Raw genomic sequence first — 23,870 nt, 5'->3', positions numbered from 1 at the left:
CTAATCTGTAAACATGGAATGTCTTTCCATTTATTTAGGTCTTCTTTAATTTCAGCAATGTTTGATAGTTTTCAGTATACAAGTTTTTCCCCTCCCTGATTACATTTATTCTTAGGTATTTTATTCTTTTGGATGCTATTATAAATAGAATTGTTTTCTTAGTTTTCTCTTCAGATTGTTCATTGCTGGTATATAGAATCAAAACTGATTTTTGCTTGTCATCCATGCTTTCTTTAAACATACTAACTGATGCCCACAGCGTGTGGGACGCTCATGGCTAGTGGGCTACGCTCTAGTATCCTCTGTCAGTGCTGATCCCACCAGCTGAGATATGCTTACCAATATTCATTTCCCACTTTCTTTCTTACTAACACAACCCTGAGACAGCAGTACTCCCAGCTAAGAAATTACATTCTCTAGTCTCCCTTGCAGATAGGAGTGGCCACATGACTACATTCTGGCTAACAAAACTTAAGTAGGAATTACTGGGTAAGGCTTCCAGGAAAACTTTACAAGGTGAGCTAACTCAGTTAGTATATGTCTCTTGCTCCTTTACATTCCCCTTCTTCCTTCCTGGAGCTTGGCTTTAATGACTGGAGTTCCAGCAGTTATCCTATGACCCAAGGGAATCTTGAATATGAAAGCTGTGCGCTAGATGACACACAGGATAACAAAAAGAACCTGAGTCCCTGATGATTTCCTGAACTACACAGGCCTGGCTGCCTACCTCTGGACTTCTCATTTTACTAGAAAAATTAAATCCAGAATTTAAGTTATAGGTTTTTCAGGTCTCTATTACATACAATTCCTACTTTAATCAGAATTTCATATCTGTTGCTGCAGGAAATGGAACCTAACGGAGATGGATTCAGGGAGAAGGTAAGTTCTTCTGGGGGCAATGAGGAAACAGATTTTTGGAGACTGGAAAACAGGTGACTTTTAAAATATAGAAGTATAATATTTATTCCCAATATTGCCTGTCTTATCTTGGAAAGCAGATCATAAGCTGGCTGAGGCAGTAGCTTTAGGGGCAGTGGTATGAAAATGCAGATTGTTGGGGTGTGCTGGCTCCTTCTTGCTACATTTAGCAAAGTCCTTTGATAGAAAGAGGAACTCACAGTAGAGCCAGCCAGTTTGCAAGAAGAGATGATTGGAGCATAGCTTTACTAAGGAAGGAACTCTGCCTAAAGCCTGCAATCTAAATTGACTAGAACCCCATAATTTTGTCCCTCGTGCAGCTGAAAAAGCCATCTGCTTCTGTATCCCAAATTGGACAAGTTAATAGTGATGGCAGCAAAGTGCTTACTTTGGAAGGAGATAAGACTGTGGCTCCCAGACTTTTTAAAAGCACTTTTCACCTGCCAGCCCTCAGGAATGAGCTCATATATTGTTTCTATGGCAGTGGCCATTAAGTTAAGAGAGAGGTTGATAGGCAGAGATCAGAAGTCAGCAATAAGGAGCCAACAATTCTAGAGGAGCATTTTGGCTATAGTTGTTTACATATGGAAACAAGTTTACAGGAAGCAAAGAGACTAAAGCCCTACTACATTTTTGAGGGATTGTATTTGAGGCCATTCCAGGGTCCCAAAATCCACACCGCCAGGAAGTGGGCTCTGCTGGTTTATCAATCAGGATCCAATCAGGAGGCAGAAAATATATCAATTCTTTTAAGAGAGAGAGTTTAATATAAATAATTGTTAAGCAGATGATAGAGAACCACAAAGGCAAAAAAGACAAACTAAAGTATCACAAAGAGAGTAACTGCAAGAAATAACTACCACCCCTACCTACCGCTGGGGCATCGTAGGGGAGGGGGTGGAATCACTTCAATTTAGAAGTTCAATTTAGGAACTAGGTTGGCAAGATTTCACAAAGAAAAACACTGGATGCCAGTTAAATCTGAATTTCAAATAAACGATGAATTATTTTATATGTAAATATGTCCCAAATATCGCAGGGGACATACGTGTACTAAAAAATTATTCGTAGTTCATCTGAAATTCAGATTTAACTCGTGTCCAGTGTTTTTCTTTGTGAAATCTGGCAACCCTAGCTGGAACCCAGATCTCTGAGAAGAGGCTGCTTGAAGTGACTGGTGTTTCTGAGGGAGGCACAATGAAATAGATTCTATGATTGTCAGAAAAGTACAAACCAAAATCAATCACTGCTACTGGAACAAACTGTAGCTGCCAGAGTGAAAAATCATTGCCAAGGTGATGATGGGGGAACAGGAAGTAGACAGGAAGAAGGATATCCCTTCAACCTCTTCCAGAATTGCTATCTCCCTCGGGTATTCCATATTGGCAGGTGGCAAAAAGGAACTGTGGTTTTCTGAGTCTCAGCCCCAGCATCACAAAGTGGAGCCTAGAGGGTGGATTTGGAGCTGAGAGACAATAGATTAATAACCAGAACAGCTGGGTAGCTGCCAAGAAGGACATTTTCTCCAATGTCCACCTCAGATGTGGACACAGAAAACAACAGACTAAGAAGATTCTTCCAGAGAAGAGATCCAGGGGCTGGCTGGCTGGTGGACTCAAGAATTTACAATACTGACTGGGCAGGGAATCCTCACAGTTTCTGCTCCAGAGGTTTTAACAATTGCCATGGACAATTTCCATGACTTCTGCAGGTTTCCTGTATTTTTCTTTACCATTGTAGATTGGGAGTAGATGATAGGCAGATAATGTTTTCCACATCTGGACTTGATAGAGAAGACTGCACATCACACAGAGACTTTGAGTAAGATGCAGTAACTGGATAGAACTTTAGATGGTCTGTTAGGGAGGACATGAACATGTTTGATGTTTGGGAAGAAGAATGAGTGTGGATGTGGGTATCCAAAGAAGTGGACTGTGCAGAGATGGAGTAATTACCATCCTACACAAGTTCCTCTGGAGAAGGAATAGAGTGGGAACATTCTCCAATGAGTTTTGTGTTCTCACTAAGACAGGTGTTGACAGGGGCTGGCCACAGTAAATGCAGAGATTATGCTGGAAAGAATATGATTGTCACTGTTTTTAACCTCAGCACTGTGGCAGATTCTACGATCACCGTCTCATCAGTGGCCCCTGTAATAGGCAACACACATCCCAAATCCTGGGGCACCAGCATTGTTGCTGCTCATTAAGAGACTGAGCATCAGAAGCTTTTGCTCATTGCCAGGGCTGCCTGAACGCTGACTTGGAGAGGTTTTGTTGGTGGTCTTTTCCTGACCTCAGAGCATGCTCAGACTTGCCAGGGTAGCTACAGGTACATTACATTTGCAATTATTCCAGTCCCTCCTGCTCTGTGGAGAAATATAGATGGTCTTAGTGAAGGGTTATAGCCTTTCCCCATCTTTCCAAAACAGAAATCAAATCTAGTTAATGTATACAATTTGGTAGTTGGGTATGTCCATATAGGTTCCATGGCCTTGAACATGCAGCTGTGGTTGTCACTGAGATCACACAGGTTGCATGCCCATTAAGCTGGTCTGCCTGTCATCCACCACCTCACCCCAGGGGCCATCTTCTTGTTTCTGTTTTAGAGCCTTTGTACTAGCTCTTCCTCTCCCTGAAATGCTCCCCTGTTTAAGCTTAGCATGGTTCATTCCTCCTAATTAGGGTATCAGCTGAAATGTCACCAAAGAAGAGAGGCCATTCCTGACCCTCAACCTAGCCTAGCCACCGAATCATTCTTTGTTGCTTCAGCACCCTGTTTTCTTTGCCATGCACTTCATCTGTTTCCTTTTTTAAGTTATCTATTGGCCATCTCTCCCTGTTACAGGTTGAATTGTGTCCAGCCACTCCCCACCCCCACCACCGTCCCAATTCCTGTGTTGAAGTCCTAACCCTCAGTACCTCAGAAGGTGACCTTATTTGGAAATAGGATTGCTGCAGATGTAATTAGTTAAGATGAGGTTGTACTGGAGTAGAGTGAACCTCTAATCCAATATGACTAGTGTCCTTATAAAAAAGGGGAAATCTGGGCACAGGGATGTATTCAGGGAGAACACTATGTGAGCATGAAGAAGACCATCTACAAGTCAAGGAGAGAGGCCTGAAATGGATTCTTCCTTCATGGCCCTCAAAAGAACCAAACTCGCCTTCACCTTGATTTCGGACTTCTAGTCTCCAGAATTGTGAGACAATAAGTTTCTGTTGTTTAAACCAGTTTGTGGTACTTTGTTACAGCAGCCCCAACAAACGCACCCCCCGCCCCCATTAGAACTAAACTCTCTGAGAGCGGTAATCTGGTTTGTCTATTTTACAGCTGCCCCAAAACGTGCCTATACGGTTACTTAGCAACATGTACATAGTGCTGTTTAACAGTTTCACTTGTGTATATAAACTTGAAAGCCTTTCAGTGGAAGAGTCTGTTGCGGGTGCTCAAGAAAAACCTGTTGAGTAGATTAAATCTTTTCTCTCATTTCCAGAATTTTTTGCGGAGAGTGCCCGCGGACTGACAGGTCGGAGCTCTTATTCTCCAGGCTGTATTCATATGCACAACGTGCTTTTAGCTCTCCGAACAAAGAGACCGACACTTCGCAGGTCCCTCAAGTGGGACTCCCAAGACCGAACCAAGCTCCAGCCTTTTGCAAACTCTGGTCCTTGCTCCTTTTGGCATCTTGGTACTTGTAGTTTTGTCCACTATATTTTTGCCCGAAAAATGAACAGTGAGACCACAACTCCCATCACCACGCGAGCATTAGAGCCTTCAGAGCGCATCATCCTAAGGGGGCGCCGGCGCCATTGACCAACCTGCTGGCCAAAGGGCCCGCCTTCCTGAACCCAGACACACCTATGATTGGTCAGCCACCCAGCTTCTCACCGGAGGGGGCGACAGGTGAATGAAAGGGGGGCGTGTCGGTGAGCATAGCTCGGCGGCGGAGCGGCTGGAACCCGCTGGAAGGTGAGAGCCGAGAAGCGGGCTCAAGCTACCGCTTTCATTGACGTGGGGAGGATTTGGGGCGCCCGGAGAGTGGGGCAGCGGGCAGGGATGCCCGTCTCGGTCGGCTTCCCTCGGACCTCCCAGCCCTGGCGACTCCCTAGATCCCAGGGGGAACCCGCGCTGGATGACTGACCACCTCCCTCCCCTCCGACGTGGGGAGGGGCGGCGCGGCGGCAGGTCTGCCTCCTTCTCTGGCACTGGGCTGCCCCCACCCCCGGCGTCGTCCAGCTCGTGGTTTGGGCGCGCTCTTTCTGATGGTACCAGTGCGCGAGGATTCGGCCGGGCTGGGGCAGTGGACATCGCAGCGATGGTCACTTTTTCCGCGGGAGGCCACGGGAGGGGCAAGGCCTTGATTCCCACCCTCGGGGGCCAAAAAACGTGTCTAGCAACGGGTTCTGGTGATCTCTGCAGGGTGGTCTGGCTCCCGACGGGGGAGATTCCCTTGCTTTTCGAGCAGTTTGGCAAGTGAATCAAAGATGCATTTGACCCTGAAATACTTTCTACAGAAGCAGAAATTCTTCAGAGTCGTTCCCCTCCACTCTGTGCACTGGGGAAAGGAGTGACATCTCCAACCCTTCTCACAGTGTCCTGGAGGTTTCAGGGAGTCAGATTGGCATAGTGGTTAGGGATGTCAGATTTGGACTCAAACCGGTGTCAGTTCCAATCCCAGCTTGAGCATGTTACCTGTAGATTTGAACCTCAATTTCCTCCTCTGAAAAAGAAGATGTAATGATTTTGTCTACCACACTGGATTATTGTGAAGTTAAAAGTAATTGATGCTTCTAAAGTACTTTTTACAGTGCTTGCTGAGGAGTAGTGCTCAGAAAAGTCTAACAATTGATGAGCAGATTTTCATTATTCTCCTGTTGGTGAGACTAGAGGAATATTGTTGGAAAGAGTTTGTGGGTGGAATTCAGAGCTTATTTTGGTGCTGCAACGAAGACAGTCCTGTGATCCCCTCAGGGGAACATGGGAATTTGTTGCAGGTGGTAGTGTTGGCATCTGCCCTCTCCTGGAGGACATGCACTGTACTTCGTTCATTTTTCTACTCCTGGCATCTTCCTTGTGTCAGGCATTGCATATAGCCAGTAACTGTTGAATTGAATTGGAACTGTTGGGAAGGTTGGGAGGGTCTCTGCCAGAGAGTGGATAAATGTACTTCTGGGAGCAGTATACCCCGAGAGCTTCTTTCAGAGAGAAGTGGTGATCCTTAGCATCTCTCGGGATGCAGAGCACTGAACACATGTGGGATTGATGTGAATAAATATTTCCACGTGTGCCAAATGCAGGATTGGAGAAAGGTTTGAAAAATGTATGTGGATAGGCTTTTGTAAAACCAGGAAATGTTTATATGACCCAGTAGAATCTAGAATGTTTGTAGAGAGAAAACCCCAGGAAATGGGTTTTGGGTAGTATTGGTGGAAAGGTGCACTTCCAGTGAAAAATGCCAGTGCCCTGGGAGGAGGCCCTGTAGATAAGAGCATTCTACAAGTTAAGAAGTATTGTACCTACTTAGTATTTATCTCCCTGATTTTCCAACTCCTTATCCCTCTGTCCCATCTTCCTTTTTCTTCTTTGCTGCAAAGGAAAGAAAAAAAAAAGCCAATATGTGTGCACAGTAAAAGATCCTAACAGTACAGAAAAGTTATAAATGAAAAGTGAAGGTCTTTCCACACACCCTTTCCCCTTGTCCCTCTCCTCAAAGATATCTGTTGTTAACTCTTGCTTATATAACCTTCAAAAAGAATTCTTACATATACCAGCAGAAGTGTATACACAGATGGGATCATACTGTACAGTTTGTTTTGCATCTTGCCTTTTTTCCGTAATATATCTTGGTGACCTTTTCACACAAAGACACATAACTCTAGCTCATTAAAAGCATGATTGCATAGTATTCCACTGTGTGAATGTAGCTCATTGATTTAACTTATTTCCTACTGGTGGACATTCAGATTATTTCCTACTTTTGTGCTAGTACAAAAACCTGGTGTGATGAACATCTCTGAACTTATGATTTGATATACTTTTGGGAATACATCCAAAAGAGTAAGTTTTTAGCAATGAAATTTGGGGGCAAAAGATGTGTACATTTGAAATTTTGATAAATATTGCCAAATTCCCCTTTAAAATGGTGTTCCAAATTACCTTTCCACCAACAGTGATTATTATTACGTTGAAAAATGTGATTTTACCAGTCTGATAGATTTTCTTTCAGTTCTGAGGAAGAATAGGATGTAGTATTTAAATGTAGTATCCTCCTTTATCTTGTTTTTCCTTAATATTTTGATTGTCAAATGCAGTGGCAGGAATGCTTTGCTGGAGCAGTTGGAAGCAGTGAGAGTGACAGTGAAACCTTACCTTAGTCTTATGAGAATGCTTAGTGTTGATTTATTTGGGAAGCGTAGAAATTTTCAGATATCTGACAGTTCTCTTCCTTTCTGAACCAAAATGTTAATTTTAACTACTTTGGATGAAAAAAGTCCCAAAATTATAACTTCCATGAGTTTAAATTGAATATAAGAATCATCTTCATGATTTAGGCCCATCAATTATATCCCTGGGCTATAATTTAGTGATGTCCTTAGGCCATTTTGAATATGTAAGAGCATTTAATATCCTTAGCTAAGTGGCCTCAGGCTAATATTTTGAAAAAATTTCTAGGTCTAATTTTTATAACTTTTTTTTTTTTACCTTTTCCTGGCTGTCAGTTCTCATTTTTAAGTTTGTCACTTTGCTTGCTTATAGAAGCTCCTCTACTTTTTTCCTAATTGGTTCTCTAGTTCCTAAACTTAATGCATCACTTGTTATAAATATGTATAAAGTAGATGTAAATTGCCATTTAATAAGGTTATTGTTGGTCTTTTATAAGTAAAGTCTATTCAGTTAGCTCTTAGGCCTTGAGGGATCTATTTTGCCAGTGAAAAGACTCTTTCTGCGGGGAGGAGGTGCTTCATTTCTGGTTGGATGAGGTAGTTGTGTTCCATTTGTAGAAAGGAAGGGTGCTGAAGAGTTGTTAGATGTGCTTGGCAGCTTTAACCAGGCCTTTTGGGATTCCAGTAGGTGGAGATGATGTAGGAACTTCTCTGAGCTCAGTAGGTCAATAAGTAAAAGGGTAAGTTGATGGATGGCTATACGGTTTGTGTGATGGGACAAGATGGAGGAGAGAGCTCAGGGAAGAAGGTCAGCATCTGTCTTCCTCACTAGTAGAAGGATTTTAAACTTTATTTATACTTGTTCTACTCAGCAGCTTGTAAGAAAGGAGTATTCCTTTGTATTTAGCAAACCTGCTTTGTCCAAAACACTCTGCCTGGTGCTGTGGGGGAAGTTAAATCAAATAAGGCATGGCATATGCCTTCAAAAGGCTTTTAATTCCCTGACAGAGAAGGGCCAGAACATAAAAATACAGAGGAGAGAACCAAGGGTTGTGGAGTCAATGAGTTAGAAGTCTCTCAGTTACAAGATATAGAAAATCCAACTCAGACCAGCTAAAGCAAAAAGGGACTTAATTGGCATTTGGCACAGCATGAGCTGGGGCTCAGATGGTGTCCCTGGGTTCCATCTGTTGCTCCTGCCTGAGCTGGACTGTCATCCTTGTTAGACTGGTTCCCATTGTGATGTGGCAGCAGCATCCTCACATCCCACATGCCCACAGAGCAGAGAGTGCGCTTTTTTGGAACCCCCAGCAAATGTTTCATTGCTTTTCATTGGCTCTGACCATGTACATGGCCATTTCTGAGCCAATCACTGTGGTCAGAGGGTGAGCTATGTTGATGGTTTTCTCCTGTGTGACATCTTACACATCTGGAGCCTGGAGATGGTGCCAGCTTTATGCAAAGCACATTGGGCACAGATGGGACAAGGATGATTCCACCAAAGCCAAACAGAGCACTAAAACCATAAGAATGGAGAATGCATGCTGGCTAGCCCAGGCATCCACCAAATGTTTCCACAAACTTATGGTAATAGGTGTGAGCTGAGACCGTACGGGTCAGTCTCTAAGTTCTGTACTGGGACATTGGAGACTGAACTGTAATTCTTAGATTCAGGTATTATCTCTGTTTTGAGCCTTGAAGAAAGTAGAATGTAATTCCTAAGAGCATGAACTCTGGAGGTTAACCAACCTAGTTTTGAGTCTTGTTTCTGTTATGGCTGGATCATTTCCTATACTCTCTAAGTCTCATGAGTACAGTATTAGTAAGTACAACATTTTAAGTATAATATTAGTACTTACAATACAAAAAAAGGAGACTAGCTAAAGGAAAAGAAGACCCTATATCTTCTTAGGAACTATTTCTTCTCTGTCAGTGTATTAGTAATTTTTCATAATTGGCATCTTTCTCTAAACAGAAGGATATTTACACAATATTTTACAATGCCTCCTTTAACATTACAATCCATGGAGAGTACAAGTAAGTACTAATATTTTTATAAAAATATTTATAATATTTTTATAAAAATTCATTGAAGGAACCCATGTAAAACACTAAGTACTGTGCTTATATACGGTTAGCTATAGTTGTTTTTGAACAGTTAACCCAGTTAGACAACTTTTGATTTTTGTTAGATCCCAAACAGCTCATATTATAGACATTATTGAACCAGGGTTTTTAGAAGAATTAAAAGGGAAAAAAAAATGAACATTTTATTTGTAAGGTGGGGATAAGTGAATTAACCGAAAAAAAAAAATCTTGGCAGAGATCCACAGTACTCCCGCGTGGCAGCAGCTGGTGGAGAAATGGAGATGCAATCCTATTATGCCAAGCTCTTGGGGGAGTTGAATGAACAGCGACAGAGGGATTTTTTCTGTGACTGCAGCATCATTGTGGAAGGGCGGATCTTCAAGGCCCACAGAAACATCTTGTTTGCCAACAGTGGCTACTTCCGAGCCCTGCTCATTCACTATATCCAGGACAGCGGGCGGCACAGCACCGCCTCCTTGGACATTGTCACCTCCGACGCCTTCTCCACCATCTTAGACTTCCTCTATTCTGGGAAACTGGATTTGTGTGGGGAGAACGTGATTGAAGTTATGTCGGCTGCCAGCTACCTGCAGATGAACGACGTGGTGAACTTCTGCAAGACGTACATCAGATCATCCCTTGACATCTGCCGAAAGATGGAGAAGGAGGCTGCTGTGGCCGCAGCAGTGGCGGCGGCAGCGGCTGCGGCGGCGGCAGCGGCTGCAGCAGCGGCTCATCAGGTGGACAGTGGAAGCCCCAATTCAGGCAGGGAAGGGACTTCCTGTGATATCAAGAGCTTGGTCTCTCCAGCTGAGGGGGAAGAGAGTATGGACAGTCCAACAGAGTCCTCCTGTGGTGACTGCAGAGGCTGCCACCCTCTGGAACTGGTGGCGAAAGACAGCCAGGGCAGTGGCTCAGGGGACAGTGACCTCCTGATCCTGCCCAAACAGATAGAGCCCAAGGTGGAGTTCAATGCCGACGAAGTGGAGGTGGAGGCTGGGGGACAGCTGCAGAAGTATGCTGCCCCACTGAGCCTGGCCCACGTAGAGGAGGCTTTGCCCAGTGGCCCGGCTGTTGACTTGGCTTATAGTAACCACCACGTGAAGCAATTCCTGGAGGCACTCCTGCGCAACAGTGCCATCCAGAGCAAAGAGGATGCGGACAATCACTTTCCTCGCAGTTTGGAAGGAAGGCCAGATGGTGTGGGCGTAGCCATGAGTTCCATGATGGATGCGCAGACTGACTGGTATGGAGAGGACTCAGGTGAGCTCCATGAGCATCCATCATCTTTGCCTGTCATTTAGCTTGTGTGCCTTATGGTCTCCCGCCATCATCCTCATCATCGTCATAGTCACTACCATCATCACTGCTGCCACCATTATCACCACATTATCGCTGCCACCACTGCCAATAGGTATTAATTGAGTACCTGCTGTGTGCAGGGCATTGCCTCTTCCTCTATGTTTGTCTTTTACCTCTACAACTAGAGTATAAGCATGCTGAGTGCAGTTTGGGGACATGGAAAGAACCCGTTCTCTTCTACTAACTAGCAGGGGGACCTTGGTTAAGGTCCCCTTCTTTGAACCAAAACTTCTGAATTTTGTTCAGAAGATTATCACCCTCACTTTGCCTTTCTCACAGGGTTGAGGACCAAATGAAAAGGTCCTCACCTATGATAACATGTTCTATTCTCCTTTGTGTCAACCATGGTTACTGACACGTGTAGACACTCAGGTAACATGTCATACTTGATGGTGTCATCTACTTGAGAATATTTTAGAGTTGGATTTGGTGTCCTGAGAGCAGATTTCTTATGTTATTTGGTAGGTTTTTGTGTTTTAAGAGAAGTTAGTTGTTTGCCTGAACAATTCTGAGAGATGAGTTAAAGTGGTTAACTCTTCTTAACAAATGAGATGATTGTGTTGTAAATTGTTTTGTAGGCGATAGAAATAGACTTGGCTGTCACCTTACTGGTGACAGTACCCTATGGCTTCTAGAATCTCAAGCCAAGAAATTAATGAGTCACATTTCTAATTCACCGTTCAGTATTGAGCAGTGAAACTCCATCACGTTAAGGGAAGATCAGCTGCTTTTATTCACTACTAAATAGCTGTCTTGAGACTTTTTTTTTAAACAGGAGAAAATCAAACAAAAGTTTAATAACATATACATATAGGAGAGACCCAGGAAAACTGAAACTGTCTTGAGACTTTTTTTGTTGTTGTTTTGTTTTTTGAGGGGAAGTAATTAGGTTTATTTATTTATTTATTTAATGGATGTAATGAACCCAGGACCTCGTGCATGCTAAGCACACACTCTACCTGAGCTATTCCCTCCCCCGAGACTTTTTAATTTCACTTAAAAAAAAAAACAAAACAAGAATGCTCTGATTGTCTGATTAAAACCTGAAAAACTTGAAAATACTGTTTCTGGTCCTCAGAGACAATGGCTTAACCAGCATTTACAAGGTAGTGGCTGTTTTCAGTGAACACAGTATGGGAACTTGTTCGAATCTAATTCCCATGTGTATAGAAGCACTTCACTGACTGTGTCTGCCATTTTCCATCCATTAGATCCTCATAATGCCCCGTGAACTTGGCAGAGGATGTGTGGAGAAACTGAGACCCAGAGGGTTTAGTGCATTTCTTAAGAATGCAGAGGGTGGGGTAGCTCAGTGGTAGAGTGCATGCTTGACATGTACAAGGTCCTGGGTTCAATCCCCAGTGCCTCCATTGAAAATTTAAAAAAAAAAGTTAAAAAAAAAAAGAATGCCGAACTGGTGAGTGACACAGCTAAAGCCAGAAACTCGGGCTGGCTTCACTTCACTCATAAAGCAAAGTGCGAAGGCAGCACAAGCGGGTAGAGGATTTCAGTACATTGGTTTCATCTCTCAACCCCCTGCCTATAAGCCCAAGTACCAAGAAATAGTAATTGAGCTCTACACCACTTTCACCCAAGTCCATCTGTCAGTCTATAAAGCCAGTTTTCCAACTACAGGGGCCTGTGATAGCAGGGCAGCCACCCTGGCCACTGGTCATGCTGTTGTCTGCCAGGTTTTGGTTCCATTCACATGGCTCTAGGGTAAATTTATTACAAGTGCCAAGGCACAGAGTAGGACTGATTTGTTTGGTCATTCATTTATTTGCTCAAGTATTTGAGCACCTTGCTTGTGAAGATACAGAGATAAATCAGGCATAGATCCAGCTCTCAAAGAACTGAGGGGGTTCTTAGAGGAGCGAAGACGTGAAAATAGCACCACATGGTAAAAAGGTATTAGGGCTGGAAGACAGATGGAGGTGTGAGTTTCACAGCAGTCCAAAAGCAGAACTGGCTTCCTACTGGTAGATTAGAGAGGCTTCATGAAAGTGGCATCTGAGTACTCACTACTATATATAAAATAAACAACAGGCACTTACTATATAATACAGGGAACTAGACCCAATATTTTGTAATAACTATAATGGAAAAGAATCTGAAAGAGAATGTATATGTGTGTATGTATATATATCTGAATCACTTCGTTGCATACCTGAAACTAACACAATGTGGTAAATCAATTATTATATTTAAATTTTAAAAAATGTGGCATCTGAGGTTAAGAAGAGAAGACAGAGGGAGAAACTGGAATCAGATCATGGAAAACTTTAAATGCTAAGAGGTGAGGTGCTATCTGTAGGCACAGAGGAATTTTTGGTAGATTCTGAGTTTGGGAGTGGACGAGAGAGATTAATTTGGCTTTAGCACAAGATGGTGCAGAGATGGGCGGCCAGGGCAGGGAGATGGTCGGGAGGCTGTCATCATAGTTCTGGATTCACGTTGCTCATCCCTGACATTAGTAGCCACTATCAGAGCATATGGACCTCTTATAATCTCTGTTCCCCTGGACCTCCCAACCCCAGCTCTTCCCATCACTTCTTGAAAAGTTTTTTATGTTGGCCACCTCCACTATTTTACTCCCCATTCTTTTCTCAGCCCACTGTGGTCTGGCTCCCACCCCCACCTCCCACCCACTCCTGAAACCGCTGTTATGAGGTCAGCTCTACATTTCCAGAGCTGATCCAATGAATGATTTTTAGGTATTACCTTAATTGACCTCTCTTGGTAGTTAACTCTGATCTTTCTTTCTTGAAATACTTTCTTCCCCTGGCTTCTGACACCAGAAGTACCCACTGCTCTTACCTCTGCCCGTTCCTTCCCAGCCTTATCATGGGGTCGTTAAGTATCAGTGTGTCAGCATTCCACCATTGCCTTGCTTCTTTAACATCTTATCATTTCTGTTCATTCATTTCTTTGACAGAAATTTGTTGAGCACTTACTATATGTCAGGTACTGTTCATCACAGTGAACAAAAGATAGTCCTTGTCCACACAGAGCTGACACTCTAGTGTAGGGAGCCGGACAATAAACAAACAAATACATGTATAGTATGAAGAAGAGCTGGAGCAGGGGAATGGTTGGTAGAGAGAGGAGGGCTGCTGTTTTATTTAATGTTGACCAGGAAGGTCTTTCTAACAAGTTGTCTTTAAGCGGAAACCTTGAGTAAGACCACAAACTGTACAGTTATCAGGGAGAACATTCCAGGCAGAGGGAAGAGCAAGATGCAAAGGCCCAGGTGTGGGATCACACTTGGCGAGTGAACAAAAGGAACAGAAGGATGCTGGTGTGGCTGGAATGGAGTCAGATGGTGATGGTTGGATGGATTCAAAGTGCAACCAGAACACAGCTGTGTATTTTTTTTCCCAATGATGTTAGCTTGCCTTGTTTCACCTACACAATAGGCAGAGAGTTATATTTAACTAGATGAATGCGGATAGAGGGAGATAGTGGACCAAGGCAGTTGAAGGTGTATGCGAAGGAGTGATTTCATTGATGGACTATAGGCACTAAATTGGGGAAAGAGGGGAATGAGGATCGAGGAGGGGAAGGGCAGTAAAATGATGATATAGTCTATGGCTGGGGCATCCCAGTGGAGAAGGAACACTATGGGGGTAAGCTGGAAGGATGCAAGATGGTGATTGGAAAGTGGGGTGTTTGAAATGTGGGTTATGGAGTGAATACAGTTATTGGCAATATCTAGGTATGGGGCCATGATTCTCATCCCTCTCTCTACATTAGACAGGGAAGGGTGCTTTAAAAATATGATGCCTGGGCCCCACCTTATCCATTTGCTTGGGACGGGGATTGGACATCAGTATTGTTTTTAATTTTAAGCTTCCCAGGTTATTCTAATACGCAGGCAGAACTGAGAGCTCTTTGTGTAGGATTGGATGGCTGAGGTGGAGTGGAGGACAAGGTCTGTGGAAGAAAGGAAGTCAAGGAACAGAGAGGTCAGGGTGTTGGAAGGGTCATTTTCAATTCATATCAAGAATTATGCCAGGTGTCGTGCCTGGAGGCAAGGTGATCAAACCTCCAAGGAATGAGCAGACGACTGGGGGCTCCTGGATGACTAACCGGGGTGAGTAGCAGTATCATCTGGTGGTATGAGCTTCAAAAGATCTTTGGGTTTTTAAGGAAGGAGGAAGGGACAGTGGTCTGGAGATGACAGTGAAGTACCCTTCTCTGTCCAGGGTGTCAAGGCAATGAGATAAGGGAAGCAGGGTGCTTGCGGGACAGCCAGGCCTCAGTTAAAACAACCACTCCAGTCTGCTGAGGACTCTCTAAACTATCTTCTTCCCTTCTTTCTCTGAGCTCCACATTTATCTGTCTGACCCAGCTATTGCCCCCATGGATGCTCTGAGCCTGCCTCAAACATCATAAAATCCAAACTGACCTCCTCATTCATCCTGTACCTGGTTTTCCTCCCAAGTTCCCTGCCTCGTTTATTCCACCATCTCCTACCAAGTCAGCTAACCCAGAATCAGTGTCATTTAGAAACTTCTCCTTCCCTGCTCTCTCCTCCCCAGTGTGGTCATCGACTACTGTTAATTTTACTTCTCAAACCTATCTCCTCCTCCCTACCTCCACAGCCATGGCTTTAATTCATGTTATCACTCACCCCCTCCTACCTGGACTTCCTGCCTTTAATCTTGCCTCTCTTAAATCCTTCCCCTGCATTATCCCCAGAGGGGTCCTTTAAAATTCAAGTCTCATCATGTACCTTCCCTGCTTAAAACCCTAGATGGTTAGAGAACACAGTCCAAGTTCCTTAACATGTCAACATCACAAAGGCAGGGATTTTTGGTGTCTTTTCTATCCACTGCTGTAGCCACAGGGCCTAGAACACAACCTGACACAGAGTAGGTACCCAGTATGAATTTGTTGAATAAATGCATGAATGTGACCTTTACAAGGAAGATCTTGCCTTTTTTTTTCATTCCTTATTTTTCTCCACTCTGCTTTATATTCCATATTCTCATTTACCTCTGTGCCTAAGCATGTTTTGTTCCTCTGCCTGAGACACCTTTCTGTTTCTTGAACTCCCAGTAACTCCTATTCATCCTTTAAAACCTTGCTTGGGGGTAGGGTATAGCTCAGTGGTAGAGTGTGTTCTTAGCATGCACAAGGTCCTGGGTTCAATCCCCAGTACCTCCATTTAAAAAAATAAATAACCTAATTATCTCCCCCTTAAAATTAATTAATTAAAAACAAAAACAAACTTTGCTCAAAGGTCACTTCTCCTGTGAAACCTTCTCTGAACTCCAAGAGAGAATTCATTACTTTCTTGTGTGCATTTCTCCATCACTTTGAACCTTGCATGTGTGACGTTATATTGTATAAATTTGTTTACATATCTTTCTCTCCTGCTAGACATAACTTCTTGAGTGAGGAAACAGGTGTCTTGGTAAAGATGAACCTTGACATAGAGCCTCGTGTGTAACAGGCATTCAAGTGAGCTGTTGTTTTGGGAGAATCTGATTATAAGAGAGGAAGGAAAGTGTTGCAATAATTCATACTTTTCTGATGGGGAAATAGTCAACAGTTGTTTTTTTCCAGGGATTAACACTGGACCCATTTTACTTAATGTTTTTGCAGATAATCGAGAAGAAGGTTATAGTATAGTGCCAGGCTGATGGGGATAAATCATGGGAAGAGGCCATGGTGCCAAAGGAGTGAGCATCTCAGCACCAATGTGATCAGTGAGAAATAAACAATCCAACATGTGTGTCCAGTGCTGAGCCATGAGCTCCCTCTTTTATTCTGGGAAGCAGATTTCGGAGTCACTATAGATTATGCAAAATGTTAGATATCATCAGGGTGGGAACTAGAAACTAAAGAGAAAAATCCCCACCCTTACATGGGGATGTTGGGTTCTCACTGTCAATTCAGCTTGCCATACTTTTGGCAGCACCTCTGGAAAGGTAAAGCCCAGTTAGGTGTCCTGAGAAGGTCCAGGAGAAAAGGAGTTACTCCAGTATTGAGAGAGACCCCAAGAGCCTGGTCAGCTTGATCAGGAAAGAAACACCGAGGCAATAATGATGGTGACAAAAATGGCTGACATTTATGAGAGCTGACTATGTACCAGCTGCTGTGCTGTAGACATTACCCCATTTCATTCTTACCACAATCCTATTGTTATGGAAACGACAGGCCAGCCAAGAAACAAACACCACTCGGAGGGCTGGAGTACTCAGATGTATTATGCCGGTGGGCTCAGAGGGCTTCTGCTCTGAAGCTCTGAGCACCTCCAAGACGTGCACGTGAGGTTTTATAGAGTTAAGTACGAGCTTGGGGTATTCGGCCAATAGGCATGGAACAGCTTTAGCAGCATCATTATCACAAAAGTGGAGGCAGGGAGGCAGCAAACCAACATCCCAAAGCCAGATATATCTCTTTGAAAATCCAGCTGGCTAGCAAAAAAAACATGAACAGGGAATCAGCAAACCAACACTAATTAACTTAGATTTACGAGTTAGTCCGGCAGAACTCAGATCAGTATTCCGATACTTAGATTTGTGAGTTATCTTGTTAGCCCAACCTGGCTTTTCTTGTTAGCCCAGCCCGGCTTTTCTTTCACATTCTTAGACTTGTGAGTTATCTTGTTAGCCCATCCCAACTTTTCCTTCACACTATGAGGTGGGAACTATCATCCCTATTTTACAGATGAGTAAGGTAAAGCACAGAGAAGTCAAGTGAGATGTCCAAGGTCACACAGCTAGTAAGTGGTAGAGCCAGGACTTGAACCCAGGTTTCTGTGCCTGGAAAGCTTGAATTACTAGTGCCTTCATATAAGATATGATGTAATCAAAGTCCGTAAAATCCTGAAGGGCATGGAGAGAGGAGACAAATCTTGGAACATGGCCAAAGGGTAACTCAGGAAACTTGAAAGGATCAGTTTCTGTACATGTGAGTGATAATCATGTTGTCACCTTAGTGGTTGTATGAACAAGGTGAAAAAATAAAAGAATTGGAAAAAGATTTCAGTGACTTTTTAGATATTTGATGATTTCAGATATATAGAGTTAATATGAATTCCGAACAATGTAGGGTCTGCATCAGAGCAAACCTCTTCTAGACATGCCTGGAAGCTATTCCTAGGAGCTACTGTCAAAGAAATCATGAATCCTGGTCCATCCATCATAACAGAGTTTTTTCAAACATTTGAGAGTCATGAGGTCAATTCAGGAGGTCTGTATTAGTCAACTCAAGCAGCCATAATAGAATACCCCAGACTAAGTAGCTTCAACAACAGAAATTTGTTTTCTCACGGTTTTGGAGGCTCAGAGTGCAAGATCAAGGTGCCAGCAGGGTTGGTTTCCAGCGAGAGCTCTTTTCCTGGCTTGCAGACGACTGTCTTCTTGCTGGTCCTCACATGAAATTTCCTCTGCACAAGTAGGGAGAGAAAACCATCTCTGGTATCACTTCCTCTTCTTATAAGGACAGCAGTCCTATCAGATTGAGCTCTACCCTTACGGCTTCATTTAACCTTCATTAGCTCCTTAAAAACCCTGTCTTTATTTTTTTTTTTATTTGTAAACTTTTTTTTTTAATTAAAAGCCCTGTCTTTAAATATAGTCACATTGGAGGTTATGGCTTCAATGTATGAATTTGGGGGGGATGCAATTCAGTCTATAACAGGGTCTCCTAAAATGAAATCAAGGAGAACAGACATTATCAGAGTGAGTATTATTTGGGGAAGCTTTTCAAGTTATCCACATGCAGGTATGTGTGTTGTAAGGTTGTAATGTAAGCTATGTTTCTAACTGTGAACCACAGAGAAGTTTGAAAGCTGATGCTCTACAGCATTCCTTGCAGCCTTATATCAGAAGCCCGCTTTCTCCTCTGGCTGATTGGGAGCCAGGCAGAGTTGGAATCTTCAGACATTGTCTTGCTGTAGCTGCTGGTAGTTGGGGTCCTTCCTCTCCATCTGGGCGGGTGGAATCCCCCTACTCTGGATCCCACCCATCGGAGGGTGGTGTTGCTGCTGCGTACAGTCCAGCTAAATCAATCCATTTGGTTCCCTAGGTGATGTGCTGGTGGTGCCCATCAAGCTGCACAAGTGTCCTTTCTGCCCCTACACTGCCAAACAGAAGGGCATCCTTAAGCGGCACATCCGCTCACACACAGGGGAGCGGCCCTACCCCTGTGAGACTTGTGGCAAGAGGTTCACTCGACAGGAGCATCTGCGGAGCCACGCGCTCAGCGTAAGTGTGGGAGCCGGCAGTCTTCTCAGGAGAGCCAGGGTGGTTCATGACATTTGTCTAATGTAAGGGTAAAGCCAGCCTGTCTTTCATTTCTCTGTCCACTGAGGTATTTTCAGAGAATTTAAAATATGTATTTCCACTACAAAGTTACAGCTGGGTTGGTAGCACTTAGAGAGAATTAAAATTTATATGGTAACAGACTAGTCTGCTTAGGAGGAAAGTGAAGAAAGTTCAGATCCTAGTCAGGGATGGCTGTCAAAAGGTAGAGAACATTGGGGCTTAGATAGGGGATTGTGAGTCTGTTCCCTCTGGTATGATGCCAAAGATAAGCTGCATCCTCAATTTCCCACCCAACCCGGGGTGAGGAAGAGGTATGCTGCTCATGTATATAGAGCTATTTGTGGGCAGCAATGAGGACCCCTATCCAAGGGGATCTCCCCTCCTGCTGGCTGCCGCCTAGGTGTCTGTCTCCCATGTGAGCGGGTGATTGCCACCTGCTAAAAAGCATTCAGGCCATTTAGAAAGGCATTGCATTTAAGATCATCTTTGAGCAAGGCAATCCAGTCTTTGGAAAATCCAACATAAAAAATAGTTTGGACTTCAAAGGATGCTGTCAAGAATGTGAAAAGACAAGCCATAGAATGGGAGAAAATCTTGGTGAATCATTTATGTGCTAAGGATCAAATAATGAGAATACATAAAGAACTCTTACAATTCAACAATAAAAAGACAAGTAGCCCAATTAAACAATGGATGTGATAGACATTTCTCCAAAGAAGATAAACAAAAGGCCAATAAGCAAATGAAAAGCTACTCAGCATCATTAGGAAAATGCAAATCAAGGCCACAATGAAATGCCAGTTCACACCTACTAGGACTGCTATAATCAAAAAACAGAAAATAACAAAGTGTTGGCGAGGATGTGGAGAAACTGGAAACCTCATACATTGCTGGTGGGAATGTAAAATGGTGCAGTCATTGTGGAGAACAGTTTGGCAATTCCTCAAAAGGTTAAGCATAAAATTACCCTTAGGACCCAACAGTTTTACATGTGGGTATGTACCCAAGAGAACTGAACACATACATTCACACAAAAAGTTGTACACAGATGTTCACAGCAGCATGATTCATATTAAGCAAAAAAGTGGAAACAACCCAAATGTCCATCAATTGATGAATGAATAAACAAAATATGGTACATCCATATGATGAACTATTATTTAGCCTTAAAATGAAATGAAGTCCTGATACATGCTACAGCATGGGTTAACCTTGAAAGAATTATGCTACATGAAAAATGCCAGTCACAAAAGGCCACCTGTTATGTGATTCCATTTATATGAAATGTACAAAGTGGGCAGAGACCCATGGAGATAGGGAGTGGATTAGTTGTTACCAGTGGCTCGGGGCATGTGGGAATGGGAGAGGCATGACTGTAAATGGGCAGAGACTTTCTTTATGGAGTCATGAAAATGTTCTAGAATTAGACGGTGGTGATGGTTGTACAACCTGATAAGTATACTAAAGAGAACTGAATTGTATACTTTAAAAGGGTGAACTTTATGGTATGTGAATTATGGTTTTGAAAGAATCCAGATTTAAGATAAGTACCAGGTTACTGACTGCCTCAGCTGTCAGGGCTGGCCCCAGCACACTTGTCTGAGAATGGCCTTATCCCAGAGTCTTAAGTTTTTGTTTGTTTGTCTTTTTTCCCCCCCAAATTATATCTCCAGTCCATCTTGGCAGCAAGAGGTCCCTGGGTGCCTCTAAGATGTTTCATTGGTTGGAATCCTCATTCCCTCTATTTTTCCACTTTGTACTAGGTCCAGTCTACTGCAGCCCAAAGAGGTGGTAGTCAAAGGCCCCAATGGGGTGCAAGGGTCACATGCACACTCAGGTTGGCTCAAGTATTGGGGGTTTAGCATAGGAGGCCCAGAAGATGAGAAGCAGGGACATTGGTCAGGATGTAATGGCAAGTCCAGCAACCTGGGTATCATTTTTGGCCCTTCTCCTGCATCAGCCTCTCTCTGTCTCTGCCTCTTGTCTGTATCCTGTATCCAGAACTCTCTAAAAGAGAGGCTCTGATTGGTTCACAGACCCACTTTTGGCTAGAGTTCCTGAAGAGTGCACACATTAGAAAGACAGTTCCTTATACAGAGGGGACCCCTGGAGCTGCTGCCCTCACAAGGAGCTGCATGGGGTAGAAGATCAGGTTTTTTCTAGTATGCAAAGCTCTTTTCATAAGTAAGGAATGCATTTGTCAGTGAAAAAGTCAAAGGTGAAGCATCTGCTGGCATGTTTGGGGAATACACTGTCCGGCAAATCTACCTTCTTAATAACTAAACAAACCAAGGCACATAAGTAACCATGCCTAAAATCCTGATTGGTTCACTGAGTACCCTTTATGTGCCAGACACTAGGGTATAGTAACAAATGTGACAGAGGACAGAGAACATGAATGAGGATCGTCCCTGACCTCTTGGAGCATATCATCTAGTGAATTTTACCGATGATTTGTTAGAAATAAAACAAAGAAGTGGGGAGGGTATAGCTCAGTGGTAGAGCACGTGCTTAGCATGCACAAGGTCCTGAGTTCATTACCCAGTAGTTCCAGCAAAAATAAATAAACCTAATTCTCCACCCCCCTCTAAATAAATAAATAAATAAATAAATAGTTAAAAAAAAAAGTTAAAAAAAAAGGAAGAAGCATAGGTGAGACTATACCACTGGGGGATCTAATCTGGCCTGGAACATCAGAGAAGACTTCCTTGAAAGGCATTAGTAAGGGGGAAAAGGGTGGCAATGGGAAGGATGGCGCACGTTCCACGCATGTCTGATGGCCCTGGAGTGGAAAGGACCTTGGTGAGGCTGAGGCTGTGGCAGAGAGAGCAAGCGGGAGGATGGTGAGAAATGAGGCTGGAGGCTCTGCCAGGGGCCATGTTGCATGGGGCCTTGAAGGCCATGGCTCAGTCCATTTTCTGTGACATTTACTGCGTCTGCTTGCGATTTTAGGTCCATAGATCCAACCGTCCAATCATCTGCAAGGGCTGCAGAAGAACCTTCACGAGTCACCTGTCGCCAGGGCTACGGCGCTTTGGGCTGTGTGACAGCTGCACCTGCATTGCAGACACACACGACGATGATGACGAATCGATGCCCATCAACCTCAGCCTGGTGGAGGCTTCATCCGAGAGCCAGGAAAAGAGCGACACAGACAATGACTGGCCAGTCTATGTGGAATCTGGTGAGGAAAACGAGCCCACCAGAGATGATTCTAGAGATAGACCCCAAATTCGGCCCAACCTGTCAGGTCGAGAGACGCTTACATAGCGGTCAGTTGGTGGAGAAGAATGTTTAGAATCTGTTCTTGTTAATTATGATTGAAAGCCACCCTTCATCCAGTTTTGTGGGACCTTGAGAGGACATCTTTTCACAGCTAATTATTTGCATTTCTGTTAGACTACATGGTGGAGGTTGGATTTTGTGACTGAAAGGATTAATGACTTTTTAGTGTGGTGCCCCTGGTTTGCGAAGGCTTTCTGAGTGAATCAAGGTCGTCCCTGGGGCCTCCCGTTTTTCCTGCTGTGCCACAAAGGCTGGTTTGGAGAAAGATAAGAAAATCTCCATGCTTGTTTTCACAGTGTCTCAATTCTCTGCATTCGTGTCATCAGCCCCTTTCTCTGAAAAGGTGGGCAAGAATATATTAAGTTTTGAGATCAGCCTTACCTCAGCCAAGCCTCTCCTAATGAATTCCATACTTTACTTTTCTTGGGAAGTATTAAGGAGAAAGCTTCACTGATATAAGGCAGGCAGGGCCATCTGGCTATATGACTGTAAAAGGAACTTTCTAAATCTAAGGTTGCAATTTTAAAGGCTGGGGGTGATTTATGTGCAGACAAGCATGGAAATGAGCTGAAATGCTCCTTATGTCACTCTGACTTGCCCTGTTGAATTAAATTTTAAGTTTACCCTAGGAAGGGAGCCTGTGAGCCCAGGTCTTGGTGGTTTCCCTGTCTGGCTTGGTATTTGACAATTCTGCACACACAAAATAGTCTGTTTTATGGTCATGAAAGAAGTCATTTGGGCAACACTAAAAATGCTCCCCTGCATTTTCTAGCCATTTCCAAGAGCCACTGCTGTGTACCCTGGAAATGGACCCCCGTTGACATTCTTTTACTTTGTTTATGAGTAAAACTTTAATTGGAGGGAAAGGGTAAGCCTGTATAAGTGAGTTGTATTTCTAAATTGTTTACCTTTTAAAAGATCCTCTGAAAGGCAAGGGGAAGTTAGGAGAAGAACAAGTTTTAAAACCAGTCTGCTTTTCACCCACTTTGCAGCCATACAATTATTCTAACAAGAGACTACTTCTTTAAAGGGCTAAAAAGCTGGAAATATAAGGATTAAAGATATTTAAGTCACTTAAATGATTTTGTCTTATGTTAAAATATCCAAAATGGATTTTAAAAAACCCCTTTTTCTTCCTTTAGTTTTAACTATAATTGAATTTCAAAAGGTGGTTAAAAAATCACTTTCCTTTCTGCCTCTTGAACCAAAAGAGATAATCAAAAACATTAAAAATTGGCTTGTAAATAAATGTTAGTCATTGAAGAGTTCAGAAGATGTTTACACTGTACATTTCAATAGAAGTTAAAACCCTAGGATGGCTCTGCTCAAACTGTGGCCAGAGACAGCTGCTGTTCTGTGAATTCTTTGATCCTAATCCACACAGTAGGACCATACATTAGTCTACAGTAGATTGGAAATTTAAAAACCGGTCTTTTCCCAGAGATAGTTTGAAAATTGTTGTTCTAGATCAAGAGTTACACATTGAAAGTTAGCAAGGACCAGAAACACTTTTTTTACCAGAAATTAAAATATTAGTGTTGCTTTAAAAGAG

At 43.2% G+C, this 23,870-nt stretch overlaps 1 protein-coding gene across 2 annotated transcripts; it reads left to right on the top strand.

The window, feature by feature from the left end:
* The first annotated feature begins 840 nt into the window (after positions 1-840).
* Positions 841-22,611, top strand: ZBTB8B (zinc finger and BTB domain containing 8B). Of its 2 annotated transcripts, none has more exons than XR_006723910.2 (3): positions 841-879; positions 4,415-4,890; positions 18,795-18,927. XR_006723910.2 is itself a non-coding variant. In XM_010952156.3 (3 exons), the coding sequence occupies exons 1-3, from the start codon at positions 9,668-9,670 to the stop codon at positions 22,301-22,303; spliced, it is 1,485 nt and encodes a 494-aa protein (XP_010950458.1). In that variant the 5' UTR covers positions 9,632-9,667; the 3' UTR covers positions 22,304-22,611. The 2 variants fall into 2 exon arrangements, 1 of the variants encoding a protein (XP_010950458.1); XM_010952156.3 differs by lacking the exons at positions 841-879; positions 4,415-4,890 and adding exons at positions 9,632-10,655; positions 21,986-22,611 and having other exon boundaries at positions 18,795-18,973.
* Positions 22,612-23,870: the final 1,259 nt, after the last annotated feature.

The sequence above is a fragment of the Camelus bactrianus genome, chromosome 13, assembly GCF_048773025.1.
Source record: "Camelus bactrianus isolate YW-2024 breed Bactrian camel chromosome 13, ASM4877302v1, whole genome shotgun sequence".
In the NCBI taxonomy this organism is placed as follows: domain Eukaryota; kingdom Metazoa; phylum Chordata; class Mammalia; order Artiodactyla; family Camelidae; genus Camelus; species Camelus bactrianus.
The sequence above is the reverse complement of the archived record's forward strand: the minus strand, read 5'-3'. Positions and strand labels throughout refer to the sequence as shown.

Coding starts and splice junctions, on each gene's coding strand:
- ZBTB8B (XM_010952156.3), top strand. CDS start 9,668: ATGGAGATGCAATCCTATTATGCCAAGCTCTTGGGGGAGTTGAATGAA. Junction 10,656..18,794: donor CTGGTATGGAGAGGACTCAG/GTGAGCTCCATG, acceptor TTGGTTCCCTAG/GTGATGTGCTGGTGGTGCCC. Junction 18,974..21,985: donor TGCGGAGCCACGCGCTCAGC/GTAAGTGTGGGA, acceptor TTGCGATTTTAG/GTCCATAGATCCAACCGTCC.